This window comes from Sinocyclocheilus anshuiensis, unplaced genomic scaffold (assembly GCF_001515605.1).
Source record: "Sinocyclocheilus anshuiensis isolate Anshui unplaced genomic scaffold, SAMN03320099.WGS_v1.1 scaffold1826, whole genome shotgun sequence".
In the NCBI taxonomy this organism is placed as follows: domain Eukaryota; kingdom Metazoa; phylum Chordata; class Actinopteri; order Cypriniformes; family Cyprinidae; genus Sinocyclocheilus; species Sinocyclocheilus anshuiensis.
This window is the reverse complement of record NW_015542582.1, coordinates 222,295-234,487: the sequence shown is the minus strand read 5'-3', so window position 1 is coordinate 234,487 and position 12,193 is coordinate 222,295. Positions and strand designations below refer to the sequence as shown.

General features: G+C 31.3%; 1 protein-coding gene and 1 long non-coding RNA gene across 2 annotated transcripts in view; one reads left to right on the top strand and one right to left on the bottom strand.

Moving 5' to 3' along the window:
• Positions 1–287: 287 nt before the first annotated feature.
• LOC107694414 (uncharacterized) lies at positions 288–2,495 on the bottom strand. The gene is made up of 3 exons (XR_001634868.1): positions 2,475–2,495; positions 2,304–2,334; positions 288–390 (listed from the first exon to the last, which is right to left on the bottom strand). It is a non-coding gene; the product is annotated as an uncharacterized LOC107694414 (long non-coding RNA).
• Positions 2,496–2,662: 167 nt separating this feature from the next.
• The window catches only part of LOC107694421 (beta-catenin-like protein 1), a 69,092-nt gene continuing 59,561 nt past the window's right edge, over positions 2,663–12,193 (top strand). The window contains exons 1-5 of the mRNA XM_016494110.1: positions 2,663–2,826; positions 4,856–5,041; positions 6,866–6,972; positions 7,072–7,211; positions 10,870–10,967. Coding sequence (XP_016349596.1) covers positions 2,797–2,826; positions 4,856–5,041; positions 6,866–6,972; positions 7,072–7,211; positions 10,870–10,967 — 561 coding nt within the window. The 5' untranslated portion in view covers positions 2,663–2,796. The remainder of the gene's footprint in view (positions 2,827–4,855; positions 5,042–6,865; positions 6,973–7,071; positions 7,212–10,869; positions 10,968–12,193) is intronic.

Genomic DNA, 12,193 nt, shown 5'->3' with positions numbered 1-12,193 from the left:
ACATATAATACAAATTGTAATGTAATTATACCTCACGTTTTGTTTGTTGTGTCCTAGACATGTTTTCATAACATTCACCCATCTACTGTACTGTAAGTCCTACTGTACAATTATCATGCATCAGAATCACAGAAGAATATGATAGACACTGGTAGCAGATTGAAATACATCTGTGATGCAGCAAAAAAGCGAGATAATGTGTTGAAACACAGCCCTGATGCGCCCTTCAGTCCGGATTCATGACAGGGTGAATATTCCACGCGGGTCGGCTGGTGAGCGGGCGGAAAATCACCTGTTCATGCTGGATTTATGAGCGTTATCTCGATCGCGCCTCTGTCTTGTCAAGTCTCACAGCAGCCAGTCATCCGTGACACGCAAAACAGGCCGGACCTGAGAGCGAGGGAGATGAGAGACAGATACATAAATGAGGCCTTTCAGCAGCTCTGCATTATTTAAACATCCACTAAATATTCATCTGCCTTTAGACCAGAGGCCAGAAACATGCAGACTGAACCTGAACACCAACATATTACACACAAAGACAACATGACATATTTTTTAAACAGTTTGCAACACATTTTTCTTAGATAATCGGCATACTTGTGTTCAGTGTTGGGGGTAACGCATTACAAGTAACGCGAGTTACGTAATCAGATTATTTTTTCAAGTAACTAGTAAAGTAATGCATTACTTTTTAATTTACAAGAGAATATCTGAGTTACTTTTTCAAATAAGTAACGCAAGTTACTTTTTTTTCCAATGTATTGATTGACAGCTCTCCTGTCCCCATGTTGAGAGAAATCAGAAGATGTTACTGTAGTTCTAAAATAAATATGAATATGCATTAATTCATCTCACTCACAAAAACACAGATTCAGTATTCCTCAAAATGAATAAAAATAATGCAACTCAGAATATGACGCAAACCTGGAATAATTAAATGTTAAACAACACAAATATGCTTTATGTATTTAATCCCATTCTATTAACCAATGTCTTTGCTTCTGACCTTCGATGATCCAGTTCAACCGTACTAACAAGCCTTTATGTATTTAATCCCATTCTATTAACCAATGTCTTTGCTTCTGACCTTCGATGATCCAGTTCAACCATACTAATAAGCACAAGTGACTTTTTTTATTGCTGAAGTGTGTTGAAATTTCTTCTTCTGCATTCTACTGTACGGACGTAAATGTACTTTCCCTTCAGCCTGAGGCTTATTCATTTCACTTTTGGTGTGAAAAGGCTTTTATATTTGCCAAAAATAGAACTTTTTTATTTTAAAAACAAACAAGCAAGCCCTGTCCAGATTTAAAAAGTAACGCAAAAGTAACGTAACGCATTACTTTCCATAAAATTGGATTAAAGGTAATTTTAAGAGGATGATTTTAGTTATTTTAGTTATTAGGTTATTTTTAGTATCATTACAAAACTATTATAGGTTTTATATGATCTATAACAGGTAATATAATGAATTAGTTTTTGTTTATATTTTCTGTTATCATTTTAATTGTAGTTAAAGATTTAGTAATTTTGTTGTTTTTTTTTGTCATAGCTTTCATTCATGTATATATAAAATATAGGGTTGTTTTAACAGGTTTACTTTAATTATTAGGTTATTTTAGTATCACTGAGATATTAAAGTTTTTTTTTATAAATATGTTTTAATTTAAATTTAATTCAAGTTTGTTGCATACTTTTGTCATTTTTCCTATTTTCTTTTTTAATATGTCTAGTTTTAATTTATATATAAAATATATTAGGATTAATTTAACAGGGTTATTTCAGTTATTAGCCTATTTTAGCATCACTTAGATACTATTATAGTTTTTATTAATATTTTGAATTTCCTTTTTTAATATTTTCTGTTTTTATTTTAATGCTAGTTAAGGTTTGAGTAATTTTGTCATTTTTCTTCGTTTTTGAATTATCTTTATAGTGTTCATTATGTTTTTGTTTTATTTTTAATACATCAAAATAAATTAAATAAAAAACAAATTTTGCCAAGGCAACTGACTGAAATATGTTTTTTTTTTTTCAGGTAAAGTTTCTTTTATTTCAACTAACTAACTAACTAACTAAATAGTTTTAGTAAACTATAAACTAACTGAATAACACTGAATATGCAAAATAATGAGGTAATGTGAAAACGTCTAAAACATTTATTGTTGCATAATGCATAGTTTCATACTAAATGCAGCGTGTGTTAGTGTTCTTATCTTGTGTGAATAAAGCTGAAGGGAAATGTGTCTGTGTTGCTGTGTAATCTCTGACTGTGTGAATAATTAAAGCTGTCTGCTTACCTGCTTATCTTGTCGAGAAACAGATAAAGACCTGCAGCAAAGTTTGTGAAAGCCAAACAGCACAAGACAGAACGACAGAAATACTAAGAGTGATAGTGGATTTAAAAAAACCCATAAAGATATCCAAAAAACTCTTTAAACACAGTCAACATCAAAACTGACTTTGTTTACCTTCTTATTAATACGTGTTTCCGGTCTCATTGTAAACCATTCGGACCTTATTTAATAGTGAAACACACCACTTCCATAATACCATCAATTCTGACCGTGTTGTCTATGTAGTGTACAGTTTAGTGTGTACTGTGTAGTGTTGTAGTGCGTCTCCGCAGCTGCAGGTGTCGCTGTTGAGTGACGTCACTCGTGCGTCGCGCGCCGGCCACTCGCGCGAAGAAGAATAGAAACCAACGAGTTTTGTTCACAAGCGTGTCGCGTTCATACACTTTTATTATACAACAATCTGAATTTTTAAGGCTTAAACCACACAGAAATTGCCATGGATGTTGGGGAGCTGCTGAATTATCAGGTACTGACGCGTTTAATGTCTCTCCGTGACTTTATACGGATGAATTTGTCATTGGTTGATCTATTCTGCTGCTAGTATTAGCATTATCTTAAACTTTAATCGTTAGCGCAAAAATAAAACCGCTTTTTGAATCGTTACAAATGATTTAGTTGTGTTTAGGGTTGTTGTAAGTAGGTAAAAGCGCTGATTGATCTTTTACTGAATTAGCACAGACGCAAGCGGGTTATTGGCGGTTTGTTTATATTTAAATACACTTTATTAGTTTAATGTATTATTCATTGCATTAATTTAAATGCTTATTTTATCGGGATGTTGTGTAGTTGTCAGATTCAGTCGTACTTCCCCAGCAGTAAAAGTACTGTAGTGCTACCATGGTACAGAGACGTATTAGCTAAAGCCATAGAACCATGTCCAAAAACTATGCTAGTGCTATGTAGCTTTTTAAAGATTTTTTTTGTAAATTTGCAACTGAACAACATTTCCTCTATTAACCGAGCGTACAAGGTGTTTATTAGGATAAAATAGGATGTTAGTTTAACATGTATTCAATACATTTACATTAATTTAGTAAAGGCTTTTATCCTAAAACATAAAGGCCCGGTTTCACAGACAGGGCTTAGACTAAAGCCAGGATTAGGCCATAGTTCAATTAGGACATTTAAGTCATTTTTATGAACGTACTTAGAAAAAAACATTACTGGTGTGCATCTTGAGATAAAACAGAGGCACTGATATATTTTAAGATCAGTCAGTGCAAGTTTCTTTCAGTTGAAACAGCTCAGATTTACATTTTAGTCTGGGATTAGGCTTAAGCCTTGTCTGTGAAACCGGGGGATAATATAATATCAGTCTGATAAATTTTTCATACTTTTTGTTTTTCAGTGACTTTTAACAAAAGTACTATCCTTTAGCCTGTTTTTTTAAAGCCAGGATTAGGCCATAGTTCAATTAGAACATTGAAGTCATTTTTATGAACGTACTTAGAAAAAAACATTACTGGTGTGCATCTTGAGATAAAACAGAGGCACTGATATATTTTAAGATCAGTCAGTGCAAGTTTCTTTCAGTTGAAACAGCTCAGATTTACATTTTAGTCTGGGATTAGGCTTAAGCCTTGTCTGTGAAACCGGGGGATAATATAATATCAGTCTGATAAATTTTTCATACTTTTTGTTTTTCAGTGACTTTTAACAAAAGTACTATCCTTTAGCCTGTTTTTTTAACACAAAATACAGTTTGTCAAATCATTTAATTAATAATATTGTTTATTAATAATATTTTTTTTCAGTCATTGCCAATAATTAAAACAACAACAATAATAATAATTGTTTTTGTTGTTATTATTGTTATTATTATTATTTTGTTATGGATGACAACCAATTTGACTAATGATATTATAAATGTTTCTTGAAACAACATGCCTAAATTATGTTTATTGGGATGTTATTTCAAAATTATTAGGATTTTTGTTTAACATTTTTCCATTACATATTTATTTATTTATTAATTTAGCAGACCGTTTTAGCCAAAACAGTAAAAATGTTAAATATTGTATTGGTCTGATTAGGCCAATAATAGAAGTGTAAAATATCAGGATTTACTTTTAGTTTTTCAAAGTCTTCTCTTTTTTATTATTTGTTTTTATTTGTACATTATCTAGTTTTAATACCTGATTTAATGCATTTTTAATCTGAGATTGGAAACATACTGTAAAAAAACAATATATTTATATTAGTAAGCTTATTGGTAATCTGCATTTAAAATATTGGTTGTTTACTTCTGCATAGCAGCATTTATTTATCAGTGAAGCTCAACAAGTATGACATTGTATTTTTGTTCAGAAGTTAATAAAAAGGTCTTCTAGTTATAGTGGCAGAAAGTGAAGTTATATTATAATATGTAACGAGTATAGATTTGCACTGAGTTGTGAGTGTTGTTCTCTTTGATGCAGATGTGTGCGATCACTCTTGTATAAATCTGAGAATAGTCTCTCATGGTCAAATCATGTGAAATAATCTTCTCTTTTCAGCCCGACCGAGGTGCCAAGAGACCCAGAGATGAAGACCGCCACGAGGAGTCCAGAAGCAAGCAGAAGACGGCGGGCCGCGACACAGGACGGGTGCTGGTGAGATCAGAGCCGGACAGCGAGGAGCAGACAGGAGACGGAGAGAAGATCCTGGAGAGACTGATGGATCAGGATGGAGAAGATCCAGAGGTGAGATCAAACCGGAGTCATATGGGGTTATTTTACGTGCAACAAGACCTCTGAATGCTTAATTATAAACACAAATGTGCTCTCTGAATATCTGTGGTGAATAACATATGTGACCCTGGACCACAAAACCAATCTTAAGTGCCAATTTTTCAAAATTGAGATTTATACATCATCTGAAAGCTGAATAAATAAGCTTTCCATTGATGCAGTTTGTTAGGATAGGAGGACAATATTTGGCTGAGATGCAACTATTTGAAAATCTGAGGGTGCAAAAAAATCTAAATATTGAGAAAATCATCTTTAAAGTTGTTCAAATGAAGTCATTAGCAATGCATATTACTAATCAAAAATTAAGTTTTGATATATTTACGGTAGGAAATTTACAAAATATCTTCATGGAACATGATCTTATTATCCTAATGATTTTTGGCATAAAAGAAAAATCAATAATTTTGACCCATACAATGTATTTTTGGCTATTGCTACAAATATACCCCAGCGACTTAAGACTGCTTTTGTGCTCCAGGGTCACATATTACAGGTGGACTGTTTTATGCCAGTGTAATTTTATTTGATAAACTGTTTATTTAATAATGTATAGTAATATAAGTATTTCATGGTTTTCACAATGCACAGTGTTTCAAAAATATTGCAGTAATAATAATGTCTACTATTCTAAAGTCCTCATTTAACAATGCAATTAAAGTTTTGTGATGGGGAAAAAAGATTGTGATGGACAGTTATATAATCTGCTGTTTAACCTGTTTGTTTGTTTTTAACACAAGAAAACAAACAACACAAGACAGTGGCAGAAAAAGTTTTAGAATTTTTATCATGTTAATGTAAAAAATCTTGTGTAATATAACTTGTTTGTTTGTTTGCTGGTTTTTATTGTATTTGTTATACTTGTATTTTTTGAATCTTTTTTTTTTTTGCCATGAAAATAGCCTAAGATGCTGACATGGCATTAAATAAAAATATACTACTACTTAACACAAGACAGTTTTTTTATATTTTATGACCTATAACCAATAATTGTTTTGTGTAATTTTAAATAATTGATTAGATTTAATGTTTAATATTTGTGTTTTTCTTGTGTCTTGTGGCAATAATAATAATAATAATAATAATAATAACCAATAATTATGACCAATATGAAATTTGCTAATATTTTAAATATTTGCTGTTTAACCTGTTTTTAAACACAAAATACAGTTTTTCATATTATAACCAATAAGTATAAATAATTCTTTAAATGTATGTTTTAAATAATAATAATAATAATGATAATAATAATATATTATGGCCAGTAACTGGTTTGATTGCTAATATTGTAAATGTTTACTGTTTAACCTGATTTTAAACACACAATACAGTTTTTCATATTTTATTGTTTGTGTAATTCTAAATAATTAATTCGATTTTTAATTAATTTATTCTGGTGTCAATAATAAAATATTTATTATTTAAATATTTCTTGTTACCATTAATCTGTTTTTAACCAATAATGTTTTTTTAATTATTATTATATAGATGTGGTGTTATAGCCAGTATTAAAAATCTACACTGTTTTGCATATATTTTTTAAACGGCATTCGCACTAGATTCCAATCTAGAATTTTTCATGCTTCAATAAAATTAACCATAAAAACATTTTAGCGTACTGTAGAAAAGGTGCATAACTGTTAATAGTTATGCACCTTTAGGTGTATAAAATAGTATTTTGAACTTGAAAAAAGCAGGTCTCATGTAATTCAGAGGGACACTGGTCTCTAAAGATGAGAATCATGACCTTTGACCTCCTGACCTGCTGTGTGTTGACAGGGTGAGCTTGTGGATGAGAGCACAGTGAAGAAGATGATCCTGACCTTTGAGAAGAGATCCTACAAAAACCAGGAGCTGAGGATCAAGTTTCCCGACAACCCCGAGAAGTGAGTTATGAAGAATTTAACTCCACTTCTAAATCTCACCATTATATGGCAAATGAGATGCAAACAGTGAGATGTGACCTCACTTCCTGTTGTCGGCAGGTTCATGGAGGCGGAGCTTGACCTGAATGACATCATCCAGGAGATGCATGTCATCGCCACGATTCCAGAGCTGTATCATCTGCTGGTGGAGCTGAACGCCGTCCACTCTCTGCTCGGCCTCCTCAGCCACGACAACACTGATATCCTCAGCATGACAAACCACCAGAGATCATATTTGTGACCCTGGAGCACAAAAGCAGTCTTAAGTCGCTGGGGTATATTTGTAGCAATAGCCAAAAATACATTGTATGGGTCAAAATTATAGATTTTTCTTTTATGCCAAAAATCATTAGGACATTAAGTAAAGATCATGTTCCATAAAGATATTTTGTAAATTTCCTACTGTAAATATATCAAAACTTAATTTTTTATTGGTAATATGCATTGCTAAGAACTTCATTTGGACAACTTTAAAGGTGATTTTCTCAATATTTAGATTTTTTTGCACCCTCAGATTCCAGATTTTCAAATAGTTGTATCTCAGCCAAATATTGTCCTATCATAACAAACCATACATCAATGAAAGCTTATTTATTCAGCTTTCAGATGATGTATAAATCTCAATTTAAAAAAATTGACCCTTATGACTGGTTTTGTGGTCCATGGTCACATATTACACTAACACCATTTTTATGAAATAGAAATCACAGTAATATAATAAGAAACACTAGTGCTCAAATAATTGCTTTTAATATTAGTAAGTTAGTTCGATTAGTAGATGCACTGTCTATTGGCATGTTTAAAATTTACTCATTAGATTTACGTTTATTAATTTAGTAGATGCTTTTATGTGAAAATCTGCCTAAATAATTGTTAATTTATCTCTTTTTTTGTATCAAAACATTGAGGAGTATGCAAAATCTTATTAAAAGTATCAAATGTTTTGTAATACTTTTTGTCCAATTCTGGATTGGCAAATTTACTGTATAAAATATATATTTATTTTAATATATTATTGTAAGTAATCATATTGGTAATCAGTCAAGAAAAATATTGGTTATCATCTATTTAAAAACTTTAAAAAAAGAAATAGTTATTAGCCGTTAAAAAAAATGGTTGGAAATGTAATAAAAGTTGTTAGCAGTCATAACCCAAAAATGATAATCTAAACGACCATAATAATAATAATAATAATAATAAAAAAAAATGTTATTAGCCATAACAACAAAAATATACACTACCTTTCAAAAGTTTGGGCTTGGTACAATTCAGAACTGCATTTATTTGATTTAAAATATTTCACAATATATTTCACAAAATATATAATATTTAATATATAAAATGTTCACAAAATAGTACAAAAAATTTTGTACAAATATTCATATTTTGAAATATTATTGCAATTCAAAATTAGTGTTTTCTGTGTGAGTGTTTTAAAATGTAAATTATTCCTGTGCTCAAATCTGAATTTTCAGCATCATTGCTCCAGTATTCAGTGTCACATGATCTTCAGAAATCAGTCTAATATGCTGATCTGCTGCTCAAGAAACATTTCTGATTATTAATAATGTTGAAAACAGTTGTGCTGCTTCATGATGAATAGAATGTAAAAAAAACCCCAGCATTTATCTGAAATAGAAATCTAAAAAATGTAGCATTTAAATGTCTTTAAAAAAAAAAAGTACCGTCCCCAAACTTTTGAGTAGTAGTGTTATTATATTGCTTATTGCACATAAAAAAAAAATATATATATATTTTGCATCCCTATTTCAAATATGCTTGTTATGATTTATGTTTAGCAGTTGGTCAGTATTGCAAGTCCTTAATGTGAATCACATATGAGCATCGTGGTGGTCATGACCTTTAACCTCCTGACCTGCTGTGTGTTGACAGGGTGAGCTTGTGGATGAGAGCACAGTGAAGAAGATGATCCTGACCTTTGAGAAGAGATCCTACAAAAACCAGGAGCTGAGGATCAAGTTTCCCGACAACCCCGAGAAGTGAGTTATGAAGAATTTAACTCCACTTCTAAATCTCACCATTATATGGCAAATGAGATGCAAACAGTGAGATGTGACCTCACTTCCTGTTGTCGGCAGGTTCATGGAGGCGGAGCTTGACCTGAATGACATCATCCAGGAGATGCATGTCATCGCCACGATTCCAGAGCTGTATCATCTGCTGGTGGAGCTGAACGCCGTCCACTCTCTGCTCGGCCTCCTCAGCCACGACAACACTGATATCCTCAGCATGACAAACCACCAGAGATCATATTTGTGACCCTGGAGCACAAAAGCAGTCTTAAGTCGCTGGGGTATATTTGTAGCAATAGCCAAAAATACATTGTATGGGTCAAAATTATAGATTTTTCTTTTATGCCAAAAATCATTAGGACATTAAGTAAAGATCATGTTCCATAAAGATATTTTGTAAATTTCCTACTGTAAATATATCAAAACTTAATTTTTTATTGGTAATATGCATTGCTAAGAACTTCATTTGGACAACTTTAAAGGTGATTTTCTCAATATTTAGATTTTTTTGCACCCTCAGATTCCAGATTTTCAAATAGTTGTATCTCAGCCAAATATTGTCCTATCATAACAAACCATACATCAATGAAAGCTTATTTATTCAGCTTTCAGATGATGTATAAATCTCAATTTAAAAAAATTGACCCTTATGACTGGTTTTGTGGTCCATGGTCACATATTACACTAACACCATTTTTATGAAATAGAAATCACAGTAATATAATAAGAAACACTAGTGCTCAAATAATTGCTTTTAATATTAGTAAGTTAGTTCGATTAGTAGATGCACTGTCTATTGGCATGTTTAAAATTTACTCATTAGATTTACGTTTATTAATTTAGTAGATGCTTTTATGTGAAAATCTGCCTAAATAATTGTTAATTTATCTCTTTTTTTGTATCAAAACATTGAGGAGTATGCAAAATCTTATTAAAAGTATCAAATGTTTTGTAATACTTTTTGTCCAATTCTGGATTGGCAAATTTACTGTATAAAATATATATTTATTTTAATATATTATTGTAAGTAATCATATTGGTAATCAGTCAAGAAAAATATTGGTTATCATCTATTTAAAAACTTTAAAAAAAGAAATAGTTATTAGCCGTTAAAAAAAATGGTTGGAAATGTAATAAAAGTTGTTAGCAGTCATAACCCAAAAATGATAATCTAAACGACCATAATAATAATAATAATAATAATAAAAAAAAATGTTATTAGCCATAACAACAAAAATATACACTACCTTTCAAAAGTTTGGGCTTGGTACAATTCAGAACTGCATTTATTTGATTTAAAATATTTCACAATATATTTCACAAAATATATAATATTTAATATATAAAATGTTCACAAAATAGTACAAAAAATTTTGTACAAATATTCATATTTTGAAATATTATTGCAATTCAAAATTAGTGTTTTCTGTGTGAGTGTTTTAAAATGTAAATTATTCCTGTGCTCAAATCTGAATTTTCAGCATCATTGCTCCAGTATTCAGTGTCACATGATCTTCAGAAATCAGTCTAATATGCTGATCTGCTGCTCAAGAAACATTTCTGATTATTAATAATGTTGAAAACAGTTGTGCTGCTTCATGATGAATAGAATGTAAAAAAAACCCCAGCATTTATCTGAAATAGAAATCTAAAAAATGTAGCATTTAAATGTCTTTAAAAAAAAAAAGTACCGTCCCCAAACTTTTGAGTAGTAGTGTTATTATATTGCTTATTGCACATAAAAAAAAAATCAGTATCTGCCAAAATGTGCTCATGTTTTGTGTTTAGCCGTTGGTCAGTGTTGTAAGTCCTTAACGTGAATCACATATCAGCATCGCGGTGGTGGATCTCCTGCAGGAGCTGACAGACATCGACACGCTTCACGAGAGCGAGGAGGGTGCCGAGGTGCTCATCGACGCTCTGGTAAGGAAATATTTATGTAATAATCAGAGAAAACACATCATCAGTGGTGTTACAGGAGATTACGGGCTGATTCACCAGCATTAGCGGGTCACGGTCCAGCGGCACAATGGGATTATTAGGAGAAAATGACATGAATTACTGCTGCGAGAAATGCAGCCTCATATTTGTCCTGACGTTTGCAAGAGAAGCAGAGAGAGACGACGTTTATGTCCAGGAGGTTGTTGAGGTTGTGCAATCACGGCTTGTGTCAGATGGAGCAGAGGAAACAGGAGGAACTCGTGAACAATCAGAGGCTGATTGAACCGCATGCGTCTGATTGCTGCTGTTTAGTATTTGTGTTGTGCAGCCAAGCAAACGCATTTACACGTCTGAATAACTCTTTATATGGCATCTCAACAAACAGGCTATAAAATAGGGCTTTATGTATAACATTTTATATATATATATATGTATGTGTGTATGTGTGTGTGTATATATATATATATATATATATTTACATTTACATTTAGTCATTTAGCAGACGCTTTTATCCAAAGCAACTTACAAATGAAGACAATAGAAGCAATCAAAATCAACAAAAGAGCAATGATATGCAAGTGCTATAACAAGTCTCAGTTAGCTTAATGCAGCACACGTAGCAAGGTTTTTTTAAAATAATATAATAAATAAAAAGAAAACAGATCGAATAGAGCAAGCTAGTGTTAGAGGTCTTTTTTGCTTTTGTTAATTGCATAATAAATGAAAAGAAAACCGATAGAAATCAAAAAGAATAGAAAGCAAGTGTTAGTTTTTCTTTTTAAAGAAAACAAGCAGCAAATGAATAGAGTGCAAGTCTAAAAGACTTTATATAAGATATATAAGATATTCTTGCAATATCTATAAAATGGAAGTCCTATATATAAGTCCTATATATATATTTTTATTTTTATTTATTTAGTAATTTATTTTTTTTAAATTAATACAATACATTCTATTTATTTTATTATGCTAATATGAATTTAATATATTATTTAAATGTATTATTTAATTTTCTTTTTAATTAATTTATTAATTCCTTCCTTCCCTCCCTCCCAAACTACAAGCAACATCTAACCTGGATTTTCCAGGTTCACCATTAAAAAACCCCAGATCCAAGTAAACCAGATCTTTATGAGCACATCTGTATATTTATTTTCAGAGAAAATGATTTCAGATTTAGCCACCTCTAAATGAAAAACTGTATTTCA